The sequence below is a fragment of the Coenobita brevimanus genome, chromosome 48 (genome assembly GCF_032717465.1).
Source record: "Coenobita brevimanus isolate Jiangsu-jjx chromosome 48, ASM3271746v2, whole genome shotgun sequence".
Lineage (NCBI taxonomy): Eukaryota > Metazoa > Arthropoda > Malacostraca > Decapoda > Coenobitidae > Coenobita > Coenobita brevimanus.
In genome coordinates, this window is record NC_137001.1 from 24628015 (window position 1) to 24646366 (window position 18352).

The 18352-nt window shown below is 41.2% G+C and overlaps 1 protein-coding gene across 1 annotated transcript in view; it reads left to right on the forward strand.

Moving 5' to 3' along the window:
• Positions 1–18352, forward strand: part of Hyccin (PI4KA lipid kinase complex subunit hyccin) — a 55735-nt gene that overhangs the window by 12547 nt on the left and 24836 nt on the right. Inside the window, exons 6-9 of the mRNA XM_080272005.1 lie at positions 3727–3804; positions 7587–7682; positions 14781–14911; positions 17488–17607. Coding sequence (XP_080128131.1) covers positions 3727–3804; positions 7587–7682; positions 14781–14911; positions 17488–17607 — 425 coding nt within the window. The remainder of the gene's footprint in view (positions 1–3726; positions 3805–7586; positions 7683–14780; positions 14912–17487; positions 17608–18352) is intronic.

Genomic DNA, 18352 nt, shown 5'->3' on the forward strand with positions numbered 1-18352 from the left:
AACCACCCCTTGGATATAAACCTTCACCAGCTCAATCCGATTGGAGTGCAATAATTACCCACTAAACCACCAGGCGCCAAAATTTGGTTATATGGTTACCACCCAGCATAGTAAATGGTTTCCTGGTGTTCAACTCAAAAGATGAAATACAGTAATCACTCTAATATCCGGACGCCCAATAACCGAACATCCCCACTAACCGAACCTTATCGTCCTGGGATCAAACATTCCCAAAATGGTCCGAAAATCCAAAAAAATTGGAAAAAAAACCGATTTTTTGCCGTCCGTAATTTGAACTTGCCGCGCGCGCCGCGTGAGAGCATTGTTTTGGTTCGTCATTCCTCCGACGTCCGATAGAGCGCCGCTGCATCATCCCCACTTCCCGCCTGTCTCTCACCGCGACTGGACCTGCGCTGTTCGTCATGGCTGCCCACGTGCTCGCTTTTGTGGTGGTGCCGTACTTGCTGCAAGGCCTCCTGCTGCTCTCTGCCCTACTCTTAGTGTGTGTGATGATGGCCCCGCCTCCTGAGAAAAGGAAGAGAGTGGTGTTGACTCTGGAGAAGAAACGGGAGATATTGGAGAAGGTTGATGCGGGTTGGTCTTCCTCTCGCATTCTCCGCGAGTTCAACCTGGCCCGGTCGACTTTGTTTGATATCAAGCGTTCCCAGAGACAAGCTCATGCAGTACACGGCTGACTTCTCGTCGAGAAGCAAACGCAACGTGGAGAGGAAGGTTATGTTTACTCCCAAGTATGCAGAGATCGACCGCTCCACGTTGATTTGGTATCGACAGCAACGTGCAGCTGGTGTGATGGTACGTGGAACGGAGCTGAAGGCTGCTGCTGAGAAGTTTGCAAGGCTTCACGACGCCCTAGACTTCAAGGCATCCGAGGGTTGGCTCTTCGCGTTCAAGTTGCGACATGGCCTTACTAACCGTAAAGCACATGGCGAAGCATTGGACGCTAACGAGGATGGAGTGGACGAGTTTCGGCACAAGGTGAAAGGCTTGATCGACAGGGAGGGCCTCACTCTCGGTCAAGTCTATAACGCTGACGAAACTGGCCTATTCTATCGCTCGGTGCCAACGAACACTCTCGCCGATGAGACGGAGAAGCGTGTACCTGGCCGCAAGCTTTCTAAGGAACGGATATCTGCTTTGTGTTGTGCCAATGCTAACGGCATGCACCGGCTTAAGCCCGTTATTGTTGGCCGTGCAAAGCAGCCTCGGTGCCTTCGTGGGGTGATGGATGTCCTTCCTGTCGTATGGTACCATTCTTTGAAAGCATGGTTCACAGCTGTGATTTTCAAAGACTGGTTTCACCATCACTTCGTCAAGGAGGTCATACATTACCAGACGAAGACACTGGGAATTCCTCGCGACCAGGTAAAGGCTCTCCTTCTCCTCGACAATGCACCTGCCCACCCGTGCGACAAGGACTTGGTTGCTGAGAATGGCCGTATTAGGTGCATGTTTCTGCCACCTAATACGACTGCTCTCATTCAACCAATGGACCAAGGAGTGATCGTGGCAACAAAGCGCCTGTACCGTCGGAAGTTCCTGGACGAGGTGATGGTGGTTCTCGAGGACGCAGGACGAGCGCAGGGAAGGACGTGACACTCGAGGCAAGCGGACTTTGGAAAACCTTCGCCGCTACAACATCAAGTCTGCGCTGTACAACTGGGCTAGTGCATGGAAGGAAGTCCCTGTGAAAACTCTTGAAAATGGTTGGTCTCGTCTGCTTCTCGGAACAGATGTGGAGTACGATTTCCTAGGGTTTGACGTGGATGACTTCCATGCACGGCCACGTACGCACGGCGACGATGTTGATGTGGACGATGTTCGTGAGTGGTTGGACGACGACGAGGGCGATCCTGGGTATCAGACGTTGTCTGATATCGAGATCGCGTCTTCGGTTGCTGGTGTCAGTCCCGAACTTGAAGATTCCGACGACGAAGGCGATGATGATGCAGACTCCGCCCAGCAGGACACTACTCCAGCCATCCCCAAGCTGAGCGCACTCCGGGAACATCTAGAGTTCGTCCTAGACTACCTGGAACACCCGGACTGCGACAGGGAGATGGGGCCCTTGGGACTCGTGGAGGAAGTGCGTGCTTTCCGGCAGCGCATCATCAATCGCCAGAATCGTCGGTCCTTGCGTCAGTCAACGATTGACAGTTTTTCCAGGCCCGTGACCCCCGCTGTGCCAAGCCCTGGTTCCACTCCGTTGCCTCCCCAAGACAGGCCCTCATGCTCCGAGCCACAGCCCAGCACATCAGCTACAGTGGAGTCACCGCTCGACGTGAGTTTGCGGCTGTCTTCAGAGTCTTCTGTAGTCGGTACGCCATCACCACTACCCACCGATGCACCCCTTGGACGCCTGCCAGTGATACTCTCGGGCTCTGACAGTGAATAAACAGCAAGAACTTCTCCACTAGACCACACGGGAATTTTGAGTGTTGTGCAGTGAAAAAAACGGTGTGTTGTGTTAAGGTTTTCAAGTTGGGAGAAAAGACTAAGTAGAAAAGAAATTTAACGTAACTAACCTTCTTTGTTTTGGCTTTGGAAACTTAAAAAAACTTGGGAAAAGTTAATGTGCAACACTTAAATTTAATGGAACATTATTTGGACTAAAGTGAACACTGTGAAAAGAACGGACTTCTGTGTGTTAGTGACTAAGTTCAGTGCAAGACTTCAGGAAGAGTGTAGTGCAAGTGCTTCAGGAAATCGTTCTTACTGTCAGAGTCCGAGAGGAGGCGGTTATTCATCGAGGTGGCCAGGGACTTGCTGTAAGTAGCCAAAATGTTTCATGTTGTACTATTTTCCATACTATATTTACCAGAATGTTTCATATTGTATTTTTCCCATACTATACTTACCAGAAAGTGTCATACTGTACTTCTTTCCATACTAAACTTACCTCATGCATGTGCAGTAGGAATGGGTTTTTCAGAGTTCGGTTAGGTTCGGTTAGGTTAGGTTCGGTTAGAGTCCATAAGTACCAGAATGTTTATTAATGTATGAACATACTTCTAAACCCACATTTTATGTGTCTATTGCATTTATTTCAGTCATTTATGTGCCTTATTGGTGTGATTTGGGTGTTAAATAGGTGCTATGCATGTCCGGAGGGAGTTGTATAGGTGTTTCTCTGTGTTAGGGTCCGTAAGTACAAGTCCATAAGCTGGGGCCCAATATCCGGACAAAACCAATATCCGAACCTACCGATGGCTCTATTGATCCGGATATTGGAGTGATTACTGTACTGTAAAAAAAAAAAAGAAAAAAAAAGCCTAGTCTGTGGTCAGTCATGGCAGTTTAATGGTTAAACTAATATAAACAGCATACCAGATGATATGAAGATGTAATATTCAAAATAAATCACCGAGGAAGAACTACTACACTGTCTCCCGCACCAATGAGAATACGAGATTTAGGAGTGGCATGGGAGGCAGTGCAGCATTTTTCCCTAGTGAATTACTTTGCATAGTACACCTTAGCATTTTCTGTTATGTTGTTTATGTTGTTGTAACATTGCCTGATTTTGCATTAATATATACACTCAATGGTGTTAAGGTGCATTGTGCAGAATAAATTGCTGTGGCAGATGTATTACAAAATCTGGAGAGCTACTTAGAGTACGAGCCTTAGCTTCCACATGTTGAGCCCAGAGCACGGCCAGCACTGATACCACGCGCATGTGTGTGTGCGTGTTGTGTCCTGTTGCAGGCCGGCTGAGAGGAACCTGCATGACCTGCCACACCTCACATCAATAAGCATGCCACTATCACACTTCCACTACTCAAGGTGTGTTGCTTTACCATATATTTGTATTTGTCTGACTTTATATCAGGTACTATAGTGAGGAAAAGTGTGGCCACACTTCCCTGCCAGCTCTGCTGATGAAAGGTAAAGGTAAAAGTGGGAACAGGCACTATGAACGATTAGCCATGGTGCTGGTTTCTGTAACTTAAGCCATTGAGCCTGTAGAATCCTGGAATACTAGGTCACCGTCTCATCGTGGTTACCATAGTTACATCTGGATGTTACCCTTCATGCTGATTGAACCAATCATCCCACAAAAGTTGAATGGATGCTCGAGTTGAATGTCACCATATACCTGCACCAGGATTTGAGTGTTGACTTGTATGGGCCAGCAGCTGTGTGGCTAACAACACTAACCACTCGGCTACCATGGCAGAATTATGTGAAAAGTATTACAGTACATGGAATATACCTGTGCAGTAGAATATGTAGTACAAAACAAAATTAAACATCGTGGAGTTTGTGAAATTAAGAAATGCTGGCTGGATGTTGTTGGCAAACTTTAACTCGGGATTTTATCAGGAAGGCTGTTGTTGGTGTAAATGCTAGATGTTATGCTTTGATCAGTATTTTAATTTTTTTGTCGTTCGATGTCAGCTTTATGCTCTGTTTTTTCTCTTTTTTTTTGTGCTGTATGATACATTATTTTGATTACTTTGATTTATTTGGCTCCTTGATATCAGTATTGGTAGCTTAGATCTCCTTTTAGTATATGTTATGATTAAGCTTTCTCTCAGTATCAGATTTGGTTTATTTTGATGTTGAGTATGTTATTTATTTCACACCAGATGGCAAGCCTAACTTTTATATGGCTTTGTTATATGAGGGTATGCTATGTCTTGTTGTGTGCTAGACAATGAGCTTATGAAACTGTTATGTTCATGCGGTTATTAATATTTGGTGTGAGAAGTGATGAAGCTGAGGAATTGACAAGGGATCCACTTAGATGGGTGATGTATGGGCAGAGATGCTTTTGACAAGTGTTTTGCACCCCATTTTTGACCTGGTAGTCAGGGAAAGGACTCCATTCCACGGTGGGTAGGAAGCACATCTCTAAAGAAAAAAGAATTAGAAAGATTTGTGCAAGATATGGAATTAGGCAGTCCTTATTTATTGATAGATTATAGTAGGCTTGTTTTGTATGATCAGAAAGTTGATTTAATTACGGCGCTAAAATCGGTACACTATATATGAGAGCATGTGGTTGGACGAGGTGTTGGAAGTTAAAAAATTGGTTTGATATTGCAAGCGAGCGTGTGAGACAAGGAGGTAAGGAATATGAAGATGCAGATAAATCAACAGATGATTAAGTAGGATGGGTGTAATGTATATTGCGTGGATGTGGCAAGGAGTGCACACCTTTTGTTAACTTGGTAGTCTACAGAATAACTCTATTCCTTGGGTATCTGTGAAGTATACATCTATCCACCTGTTGTCTAATGTCTATCCTGTAATGGGTTAGTACAAACATACCTCCTCTGTAACCTTGTCCTTTGCCGTTAGACTGCCCTTCCTCCAGCTCACACCACCCTCATTCATATACCTCTGCACCTCATCCTCAGTCTCCCCCCTTTTTCCCCTTCCCCTACACCTAATTCACTTATAAATGAGAAAAAATGTGTGCAGATGGCTTTTGATTGTGAGGTGGAACCAAGATATCAAAGGAAGTGATGTGTGAATGATTGAGCGGCCATTTTACTGGTCACTCGTTTCATAGTTCTCAGTTTTGTGCTTTCTCTTTTTCTTTTTTCTTTTTTTAATCCTTCCCATCCCATGTATTACTGGTGATGATGATGGTGATAATGATGTCACCAGTTGCTGCATATTAACATGTAATAATCTTTGTGAATGTGTCGTGCATGTTGATCCTGCCAGTCTACTGTTTTAATACTGCACGATGCTTGTATGTGTTAGCTGCTACATACACTCTAATTCATTACCAGTCATTGGGTCGTATTCTAAGTAGTATGGGGGACTTGCAACACCTTTTCAACTTATTCTGTTCATTATGACTTAGCATCATCATGTATGTTATTGAAGAAAATAGGCTAATTCTGGAACTGTTTCGCTCTGTATTTCCTACGTCTTTTGATCTGCAGCCATTCAAACGCAGTGTGTTGAGGCATCTCGAAAGGAACTGCTCTTGAATTTGGCTCTTTTTTTGTATTGCTTTTGTTTTTTTCTTGGAAGGAATGTTTTGCTGGCTCCTGGCCTTTGGTTCCTTCTTCCTTGCATTAAAAAAAAATAATATAAATATAAAAAACACCTGAAACTGTATAAATAACATACAGGAAATTGTTAAGGTGTAATAAACAGAATAAAATTATCACTAAGGATGAGGTGTTACAATGTCTCATGCCACCGAGAGTACATCCCATAGATACACGTAATTGTTCGTTATACTGTATCATGTACTACATAATATGATATCCTGCACAGTTAGGGACAAAGTTAACTAATATTTCACTTCTGACAGGTTCCTCAGTTGGCTAATATTCACAAGGTACAGCCAATTCATGTGCCATATTTGAAACAACTCTCGTAAACTTGATTCATCTGTTTGGTTCACTTACCTAATCACTTTATTTTGAAAGGAGCATGGTGACCCAATAGTTGAAATACCCCAGTCAGAGTGATGCCCTTATGTACTGTAGATTCAGTTCCTAAAAGCTGAATGGTGTTTTTTAATCATGAAAAGGGGAGGTAGGTTGGTCATGCGCTCTTAAATATACTGAACTGTGGTAGCCTAACCTTGGATCCCTTCACATCAGAGGTGTAATGTGGGATTGACTTAATGTTTGTACTTTATTTACAGGTCAAGCAGTACTTTATTCTTCTCCTGCCTCAGATTCAGTTCAAGTTGTTTCCAGACACCTGTTATACTACATCACAGCCTAGACTAATACACTTCACCCACAGCGCTGTTATTTTCCATCATATGTCCAGTCTGCACATTCTCTCTCTCTCTCTCTCTTTGTCTCCTTATCAACCCTCAACTCACATCTCCACTCTTTTGTTTCATGCACTCTTGTATTTCATTCGCTGTTTCTCTCCACTCCTCTCCTATTTTAATTTCCTTAACCCCTCGGCTGCATATAGCATTCTGGAAGTGCCGATTGGTAGACTACAGCGTACATTCCAGAAGAGTCATGTGAAATATTGTGAAAGCTTTGGTCATTCTTTGCACCTACTGCATGCTTATGCTTGATGGGTGGGTTGGAAATCCTCATTGTGCAGTGTAAACTTTGTGTGGCTAAAATGTCATGATGTTTGGTTAGGTATAAGTGGGTCAAGACACACGATGAAAACAAGATTTATTTTAACCTGTTTTCTTGCACCACAGACATAGGAAATGTTTAGGGCCATTGCAGCATAGGGAGTAGTATTGCTTTCCTCTCCTCTGTCCTCTACTTCCCTCCTTTTCCCTACCCTCTTTTCCACCCTGCGGTTTTGCCCTACTAATTCTCTCTCTCTCTCTCTCTCTCTCTCTCCATTGTTATTGAACACACACACCAACTCATAGCTACTGTATTGTTGTTTCACCTTAATGTTGGCTGGAGTTTTTCCATTTTGTAGCTTATTTAACATAGCTAAGTGGCAAAGACAGTACAGTACCAGCCTCTATATCCTTTCTGTAGCACATTTTGTAAGTAGCATCATATTCTAGTGTTTATGTACTGTAACAGCTTCCCCTTCAAGATGGAGTGGTAGCAAGTTTAGGGCAAGTAAGAGTAAAATTGTATAACCACGCCTACCCCACACAGCCACAACGCAGCCAAGGGTGGAGGGTCGCAGTGTCCTGCAGCCATGCCAAATTGTGCCGGACAGTGTTACCATAGCCCCCATGTCAAATTACGAAGGTAGTGTTGCCAGTTTTGCAGCCGAGACGGACAGAATCGGTGATCCCCCCTCCCCCCCCTTTTTTTTTCTGGGGCTGTATTTATAAACTCTCCTAATCTCAGGCTCTGTTTATGGTTGTTTTATATACGTTTGTTTTCACCCATACAACCACCAAATACTTCACAGTGAAATAAGAGTGAATAGTAATATTATTTGTAATATTATTTGTCTTCACTTGTATGGCTGTCAAACACTGCACAGTCAGTTTAGAGTGAATACAGGATTTAAATGATTTGTTTTCACTCATACCACAGTCAAACCCTTTGCATTAAAGTTTGAATGAAAATTAAAATGATTTGTCTTTACTCATAGCATTAGTAGACACTGCAATCAAATTTGAATTAATATTGGTGTGGCAGAATACAAAAATAAAAATCGTTGTTAATATTTTACTTATCGAGACTTGCTTGTCATGGAAAATGGTTGGGAGCCTTTATAAATATGACCCCTGGTGGTTGTGTCCTTTGGGCCCTCATCTCAACCTATTGTTTATATTTATTTCTATATTTTCCCCCCACAGATGCATGCATGATGTAGACGGGGTGATTTGTCTATCTGGCTACTGTTATATATATACTGTACTGTAGTATATGTACAGATGGTCCTTGTTTTAAGTCATGAATGTGTTTTATAATATCTTCACCACGTTCCCCATCCAACCATAGTTTGTCAGCCATAACTTGGTGGTGCTTTTTGTTCTTTTGCATCATATTTCACATAGCATAGTGGCAGCATAAAACAATACTGTGAGTTTACATCCTTTCTGTGGCACTTCATCACTAACAATGTATTCTAGTGTTAATCTGTTGTTCAAGGTCAGCATTCAAGATGGCTAAATGACAGTTTTTGCCCAGGATAAATGTACATAATATAGTATTGTTAACTGGTGGGATGTCATCCAAATATCACATTATTTTCCACAGTATGGGTACAGCAATTTGGGTAAAGCGTCCAGATCAGTTATATAGGTACCAGATGAATTTTAACTGGCAGTTTTACTGTAAATTACCAAGAGAGAAAAAGTGACTTACTCTATTTAGCAGGGGGAAAAAGTGACACACCCAGTAGTGACTTTTAACAAGGACTTGTATATTATTTGTTAAATGTTCTACTGTAGTTCCCTTTCTCCCTTGTATTTACAGATGCTCTGTGTCTCAGCACCATTTTCACTCCTTAAACAGAAGCACCAGATGTATTCCAAACTACTGCAAACCCCTCAAAAATAGTACTATGCCCCTTACTGCACTTAACTAAAACTTTCATGAAGATTGGTGGTATATGGGTACCCTGTGATGTAAGTTAATGTCTTGGTATTTCTTAGTGACCGTTATATCCGGATGAAAGCACAGTTATTGCCCTTGGTATTTCTTTTTAATGGAAACATCCAGAGTTTTTACTTTACAAAATTGCATAAATGTCAAGACAGGCATTTATGTACAGTACTGTAGTTTTAAGCTGCAGTTGGGGACAGAAGTTCATTTAATGTTTCATCTCTTGTAAATGTTTTTTCCCCTCTGCTGGCTGATATTCCTGATGTTAGAGATGCTTAGTATATTTCTTGGCCCATAGACATTTCTCTTTGATGCATCAGGGAGCAAGGCGATGCACATAAGCTTGAAGTAGATGCTGTGGAATAGTTTGCCAACCTTTATCCCTGTCAATACCACCTTAATACTTTTTTGTATCAGGAATTTTCTGATATTCTCAGTATCCAGTGTACTCCAGGGGTGTAAAACATTTTGATGGGTGTACAGTGCTTCCCAACAACTTAATTGTAGATGTATAGAAATTACTTAAAAACTTTTCTAGCTTTTCCTTATGTGCAGTAGCAAAATTAGAAAAATTCCTCCATGTTTATTTCATTTGCACATTTTACCTTTTAAAAATATATAATGAGGCTTTTTGGCCATATTGCTAAAACTGAAAGTGCGAAGGTTTGGACAAACCACCAGGTTTTATAATAATTTCTGATGCATGTTGTGATGATAGAATATTTGACCATTCTTTGTCATTGGTGAATCATTTTAGAAATTTGACCATTCTTTGTCATTGGTGAATCATTTTAGAAAATCACATGGGTTTAGTAGTTGCCCTGAAAAAATTTGAGGTTTGCTTACACCTCCGTGCACTCATCCTTAATAACACAGCTGTTGGATCTCACTGGGGACTTGAACCAAAGGAGAAAGGAAGCCTTCTGCTATGGGAGGTATGGGGCTGCTTGCAACACAAATGTTGGGCGGTTGAGTCACCACTGTTCAAACTTGGATAATGTTGAAGAAGTGACATACCTGAAGAAAATACATTGCTTTAATATATAATTTTTTTTTCTTTGTTTTCATTTTTTTTACTGTATATATTTTTTACTTTTACCCATATTTTCATAGGCTGTATTGTTTGACTGTTTCAGCTTGTCACATAACTCACTTGGAGTATCAGAGATTCAGTAATCCATTATTCAAAAGTACTGCTTATATTACTGTGATCCATTGCATGTGTTACACCACAGTACATTGGCATTGAAGTTAACGTGCTTAAACCATACAAGTATATATGTATGTGTGTATGAATTCCCGTTTTCTCTAAATCAATATGGTGTTTTTCAAGCTAAATTGATATCAACACTATTTAGCATGAATTTAATGTGTTTTATGGAAAATTTGCATAACTGTTATACTCATTATTTTTTTTCCAGAATGAACAGATACTTACAATAGTACCACGAGTAGATTATGAGAATGGGTTTAGGATACTCCACAGTATTATAATTCTGATATAGTACAGTTATAATTATGACTCTTTCAATTTTACAGCTGGGTGACCAACACTGACTTTAGATGGCAGCTATCCTCTGGGGCTAAATCCATATATAGTCCTGTTTATCTGTTCCAGGCATCCCTCATTATTAGCACCATTTTTTATTATTTTTGTTCCTCCTACACTCCTCATGGGGCAACATAGAATTGAATGATGGATGGATGGATTTTTTTTTATTTTTTTATTTAGTCGTTAGTAAAGTGAAGAAATATTGCCGATTAGAGTCCCGTTCTACCTATGACGTGTATTTGGAAGTTTCACCTAATTTTAGAACTTGTCTCACGTCTAATGGGGACTGCTTGTTATGTGTTTATATATTTTTATTTTCCCTTCCACCCCTTCACAGCTGGGTAGTAGAGAACCACTATACTGTAAATCCTTTCTGGTCAGTCTAGCCCTAGTGTCAGTCTGTTCCCTTATTTTGTCAGTGCTTAATCAAACCTGACCAAATGTACTGTAAGTCATTTTAACAATCTAAACTGAACCTAACTTAACCTAATGAAGTCTAACCTAACCTAACCTAACCTAACCTAACATCATTTAAAATAACCTAAATACTGTATACGTAACCTAACCTCTTCCAACCTAACCAGAGGGACTTGGGAATAGATGGAATTGGGGGCCAGAATGACCTCCTACTATATACACAGTCCTCATTATAAGCCTGGGTTGTGCTGTAAAATATCACAAAGTGCTCCATACAACTGGTACTAAAAATCTGGGGGAACTGACAGACCAACCATACAGACACCTTTGAAAAATTAACAAGTAATAATTTCATAGCTTCCTTTGGCTGTCACCCCGAAAGCCCAAGATTTTCTTGTTAATATTTGTTCAGTCTTTCTTCCAATTATTTTATTCACCTTGGGAATAGCATGTCATAGGGAAGGGGAAAATCATTCAGAGGGAACAAGAATAGGTTGAAAAGACACCCTCCTGCAGTTTTTTCACCTTGACTTGGCCCAGATTTCCATTCATTTGCATTTTTTTCATGTACCTCAGTGGCAGAATAAGAGAGTACTGCAGCTCTACACCCTTTCCATATCATTTCATCATATTCTAGTGTTAATAATATGTCGCAACTTAACATTCAAGATGGAGAGGTGGCAATTTTAGGCCAGGTTAGAGTAAAAGGAGTGTAGTGATGACCCAGTAGTTAATAATATGAAACAATCTAAAGAAAGGTGTCTTATAATGAGGACTTAATGTATTCGTAGTTATGGCACAACCCTTCTTCCCCCAAAGCTTCTTATGCCTTATCCCATTTCAGTCGTCAAAGGTCAACAGAGGCAACTTGAACCTTGGACATAATGTAATAGTAGTTATGGTATATTCCTTCCTCTGTTAGTGCTTAGTGCCTTATCTATGCCTTGCCCTTCATCCAGTCCAGTACTGTATTATCCCAGTATACAGTAATGGATTGAGTGGATGGATGGAGATATGCTTGGTTCCATCTCATTCATCTCTTTCTTGCCATAGCCTACAGTTCACCCTCTGTCTCTTCCCCTGCCTGTGTGATACTGGTGGTGAAGGAAGAGGACAGGGAGATGTACCCTTTGAATATCAGTGACATCCTTTCTAGTTCGTTGATAGGGTTCAGTGTGAAAATGTTAACATGGATATACAAGACGTCCCCATACCCTGGAACCATAGGGCAAAATGATAAAAATAGCTTGTAAACAGGAAGTGCTTCGAGTGTCCACCATTATGACTGAACCACAAATGCAGATGAGTTCAATTATATGACATGAGCATCAATAATGTTCTCCCAGAGGCACATCCTATGGTTCCAGTTACAGCACATCATATATAACTTATCATGAACTTCTTTGCAGTTCACTCTGTATAATAATAATTCATTGTAACTTCCTTGTATAGTGAAGATGTGGGTAAATAGATTCATGAATTAGTTGTTTTGTTGGTGTCACAATTTTGCAAATGTTTACTTAGATGGTCACAAAATTTAGATCAGAGTAACGTAATTTGTGTGAGTTGGGAGCAAGGAAGTGAAATGGCGGGGGACAGGGCGACTTGGAGGCGATTTGTTTGTGGCCACCCCAAACGGGATTGAGGCGTCTGGCAATAGATAGATAGATAGAATTTGGAGAACTTAAAAATTTCATTACCATGTGCTTTTGAAAGGCACAGGCGAGTGGACTGTGTCATTTCCAGTGTAGGGAAACTGTTAGTGAAATAAAGATCAGTAAATGAATTCTGAAAACTAATTTGATTTAGAAATATAAGGGTGAGTGGACTGCAAGATGTCTCATCCAGAAAAAATCAGTCTTGAAATAGTTATTCTAAAAATTATTACATCTTTTACTTTTGAAATTTAAACTTTTGAAATTTAAGGTTGAGTAGGTTGCCACAATCCTTATGTTGAAATATCAGTGCTAGATTAATGCACAGTAGTTCCAGAGAAAGAGTATCCCTAACAACAATGACAGGGAGTTGACATGACGAACTTTCCTGCCCCTGATGTAAATTAAGGCATCCAGAAGTGAAGGCAGATAGACACCAGTATGTCCTAAAGTGAGATTTCAGTATTTATTATAGAGAAAAGCACCTCTCTCTCCTTCTAGCCTCCTTCCAGCTTCTTATGCAATAGTAGTAGTTGCAACCTCTGGCTCATCCGAAATGTGAACCCAGTGGATGCAGGCCGAAAGTTGCCCTCCTAGAGCATCCACCATCCTCCATTTGGGGGATAGGGAGGGAGTTGGGGGACTTATATAACTGGGCACTGGAGCTGCATGGTTATATTGGTGCCACCACATGAAAGTATCCCTCTTCAGCACCATTTATATCCTTTAATGGTACATGGGGAAAAAATTACTGCAACTTTTCCTTACAAAGATTACCTGTCCTCATAAACTTTAACAGCATTATTCTGGCCTTTATTTATGGTGCTTCTCTTCCTGGACTTCTGGACGCCTCATTTATTGAAGTAGTGTAGAGTCTGGGGTGGTCATGTAGAGCTGGGAATGTGATCAACTTACAATGAGGAATTAATGTGTGTAGGTTGTGCATGATATAAGAGCAATATTTCCACTGTTATAGATTTGCAAACAATGTGGCCTCATGCTTTGATCTGCTCTTATTTGTCTGAAGTTCTTAAATTTCCCTGCTTTCTTTTTCAGCCTCTATTATACCTCATTGATAAAGTTAAATGTTGATCTCTGTTGATAAAGGTAAATAATGGTCTTGGTTTTACTGATGTACAAAATTCATTGGCTTTTAACTCTCTGCACCAGGTGACATCATCTATACTTCATTATTAATACTGCCAGGCAATTTTATTACATGAAGAGAACTTTTTGAACTGGAGGGGTTAAATTTAGCTATAGTTAACCCTTCACTGCTACACATCCTTCCTAACATAAATAAAATCTCCTGGAGCATATGAGAATGAATTAAAGTTGACTGCTCCAGATGAGGGAATTTAAATCTTTAATTTCACTCTCATCTGTTCCAGCTTTGATAATTCTCCAGTGGTATAGCTGGTCGTGGTATTTAGTAACATACTGGCATCTGCTTCACAACATCCTTAGTTGGTAGGGAAAGTTATGATGTTTATTGATGATGCTGTGATGATGATGATGATATGAATTATAGCCAGTAGAAGCTCAGAAGGCTGTCTTGTGCATTGTCATGGAACTGTTGGTAAGAAATTGTCAGGGTATTGTTTGATATTTTTTGTTGCTTATTATTCATTTGGTACAAGTAACCAGTCATGTTTTATATGTGCAGTGTTTACAGTTTGTTCAGCATACAAGTAATGGAGAAATTTGTGAATAATTTGGGATGGAAGAATGGGCAGTAGGAATGCATTGTATAAGTTCTGAAAGAATGTTGAGAAATAGCATTGAATTGGTATGAACATATCATGCACATAAAATTGGTGTCACAAAGTCATTTGAGGGAACACTTAATATAGTGTGGAAAGAGGCCATCCATGTGTGGCATAGAAGGATATAGTGGAGCTTTATATTGGTGAGAGAGAGGGAAAAGTGTTTGAGGGATGGGAGACATACGTGAGGACAAAACAGCCCGGAGGCAGTTCTGTCATGGCCATCCTCTTTCGGGTTTCCCAGGAGGCATCAGAGATAATGACGATGATGATGATGATGATGATGACAGTTACCTTACTCCTTCTATAGGTGAGCATAAGAGCTAGGATGATAATGAAAATAATATACTTTTTTTATATATATATAGCCAAAGCCTGAATATTTAGTTTCCGGCAGGTTTAATGAGTTTGCAAGCTTGGGTATACAAGCGCTGGAGGATGTACACATGAGGGCACAGTATGAGCTGTTCCCGGATGTCCTCCTTATTACCAACGGCATCAAGAACTCACTCAAGGTCAACCCCAGTGGTAAGTTGATTTACTGTTGTAGTGCACCTCGGATTGGTTCTAAGCCCTCTGGTGTTTTATCATTGTGCTTGAGTCATTGTTAGGTGACTTTAGGACTGGTCTGCCTTGGGAGTTGTTGGACTGTATGTTGATGAGTTGATTGTAGAGAGTGAGAGGGAGAGGCTATGAAGATTAAGGAAGTGGAGAGATGAATTGGAGTAAGGACAGTGAATGTGGATTATAAGAAATGGTCACTCGTATAGGGTAATACTCTGGTGGTGGAAAGTTTGCGATCATGTCTTGTGTGTCCAAAGGATCTTGAGAGCACTTCAGTCTCAGTTTATGTTTTGCAGTGAATGAGTACATGAGATATCTGGTCGTGTCAAAAGTTTGGGTGCAGGTTGTGGTAGGTTTATATTGCACTGCATGTAGGGGTGAATAAGGAGAGAGGGCTGGATAGACTTCATAGATTTGCCTTTGGAGTGGAATTTTATCTGGGTGGTGATATTTCTGCTGGGGGTTAAAGTGGATGAAATAATTTTGGAAACTAAGATATTGATGGGATTCTCTACACAGAATATTGTATACTGCATGTGGGAGAAGAGTAATGCCTTCTGGTAGTAAAACTTGGGCGGTCAAGGGGCAGAACATGCATAGGTTTGAACATACAGAGTTGAGGATGACCAGATGATTGTGTAGTGCTTCCCTGCTTGACATAACTACAAATGGCAGAATTGTGAATGAGCAGCTGAGGGATTGGCTTAAGACTGAATGCATTGGTGATGTGATGCATAGGTGGGAGATCAAGGTGGTCTAGACATATGGAGAAAATGGAGGATAGAAAGTATGTGAAATCATTCCATGAGTGTGAATGTGAAAGGTAGAACTCCAAGAGGTGGACCTAGGAGCACTTGCATTGAGTTCTTACGAGCTTATCCCTGGGTTAACCCTTTAACCGCGGGTATTGTTTTGATCTGACTGTCCTCTCCCGCGGGGGTTTCAGCCAAATGTAAACAAACCTTTAAACCTTAATAACTCTGCACAGAATAAAGCTAGAGAAAAAAATAAGGTACCATTAGAAAGTACTAACCTTCAGCTTTCCATTGATGTAGGTTTCATGACTTTGTTGTCTTTCACAGGACGGGCAGTGCCGTTAGAAGTGAGGGGTGTAAAATCACTATTTTTCGCTCACACACTATTACCTTCGCTCATACACCATTACCAAATGCCAACCTCATTCTGATAATAATACTATAAACATATATGAACACTGCACATACGATAAACACCCACTCTGTGTTCACTGAGGCAGGTAAAAGGCACTGTAATTACCCGCACTTCACTGCCACATCAGCGGTGTTGTAATCACTATTTTTCGCTCACACACCATTACCAAATGCCAACCTCATTCTGATAATAATACTATAAACATATATGAACACTGCACATACGATAAACGCCCACTCTGTGTTCACTGAGGCAGGTAAAAGGCACTGTAATTGCCTGCACTTCACTGCCATATCAGCGGTGTTGTAATCACTATTTTTCGCTCACACACCATTACCAAATGCCAACCTCATTCTGATAATAATACTATAAACATATATGAACACTGCACATACGATAAACACCCACTCTGTGTTCACTAAGGCAGGTAAAAGGCACTGTAATTGCCTGCACTTCACTATCACATCAGCAGTGTTGTCACTCACACAGCTGGACAGATACTGATGCGTGTTTGGTCCGGGGTGGGGTGGGGGGCCCAGGGGGTGGGAGGTGGGGCCCCAGGGGGGGGAAGAGGGAGGTGGGGGTCGGCTGGAGTGAAAGAACTTAATAGCTACTCTCCCTTGAAACAATTGGCGCACGGAAAAAACGCAGGGTATTCAAAATATTCACAAACATTCGAGAATGACACCCGCGGTTTGGTCCAGTTTTTGCAACGTCATTCTGGAATGACACCCGCGGTTAAAGGGTTAAGGGACTAAACAGGATGCTGCCAGAGATTGTGTAGCATGGAGAGCTGCCATGAAGTGAACAAGACTTACACTCACAAGCATGTACAAAGCGTTTTAGAGTTAAATGCAGTGATCATTATCCCGTTATGTATATTTTGATACATATTCTCCTTCCTTAGGCCAGCCAAGTGACAGACCAGTGGGTATTGGTGTAACATTAACCTTTCACCATCACCACCACTACACCACTCCTTCCAACCTCATCTTCATATACTTCCCTAATTAATCTCACACTCTCCATATACTCCACATTATATTCTCTCTCCTTTGCCCCCTCTCCTCCAGTCACCTCACTCTCGTTTTTAGTCTCTCTCCATTCACCCCACATATTCCCAAGTCTCTTATGTCCCCATGCCAACAAGGTGATAGGGCAGTGGGTATCAGCAGAGCATTATTATCCTCCACCATCACAGCAACAACCACCGCCACACTTATTCCTAGTCAGTCCCTCACTATCCATACACTCCACCTTATACTGTCTCTGTCGCTCTCTCTATCCTCCTAATCCCCTCTCTCTCTTTCACAGTCTTAATCATTCTCTGTTAGTTCTACACATCCGTATTTGCTATTCTTCACCCCCAGGCCAGCCAAGTGATGGTCCAATGGGTATCAGTGTTGCCCTGACCCCCTCCACCACCACCACCACTCCACTCTCCAAGACCTGCATCACCAACGCATCATTCAGGACCAAGAAGCTGCCAGGTAGGTGATTATACCACCTCCATCTGTTGCCCCGTCGTATGGAAATTGAAGACGATCAGGACAACTTTAGTCGTGTAGGGTTTCTATCAGGCAAAGTGAACTGGTATTAGCCTAAATATAAATGCAAAACTCTGAACTGTAGGACAAAATGGATTAGTATTATTAAGGATGTGGATATAGGTCACCTCCCAGCTATGCAGAATGAACTGATGTTGGGCTGAATTTAGAAGTCAGAGCTGCAACATTCCTTAGGCTGTGATGGGTTACTTCAGTTAATTACTTCAATCCAGTGATGTTATTTATTTATTTTTCTTGCTGTTTCCAGATTATTTTATTCAGGTTGGGAGTGTCCCCTAAATTCAGCCTCTCATATTAAAAAACATCTCCAGTGCTGAATAAAGTCATCTGAAAATAGCAAAGATTAACCATAAATTAAGTCATTGAATTGAAGACACTAAAGAAAATGGTTAGATTAGTAAATAGGATAGCAGTAACCATTTTGCTCTCCCAGGTTTTTCAAAATAATGATAATTGAGGTTCAGGTCAGCTTTGATTGTTTGACTGTGTAGTTTTTATCAGGTAAAGAAACAGACTGATGTCAGATTGAATATAAGTAATAGTACGGGTTCCCGAGCCTTCCAGTCATGTAGGTTTTTTTCTCAACTACGTGAAACCAGCTGCCTCTTGACTACAGATTCCTCTATAATGATCAGGGCTTTTTTTTATCCCTTCAGTCTGGTACATG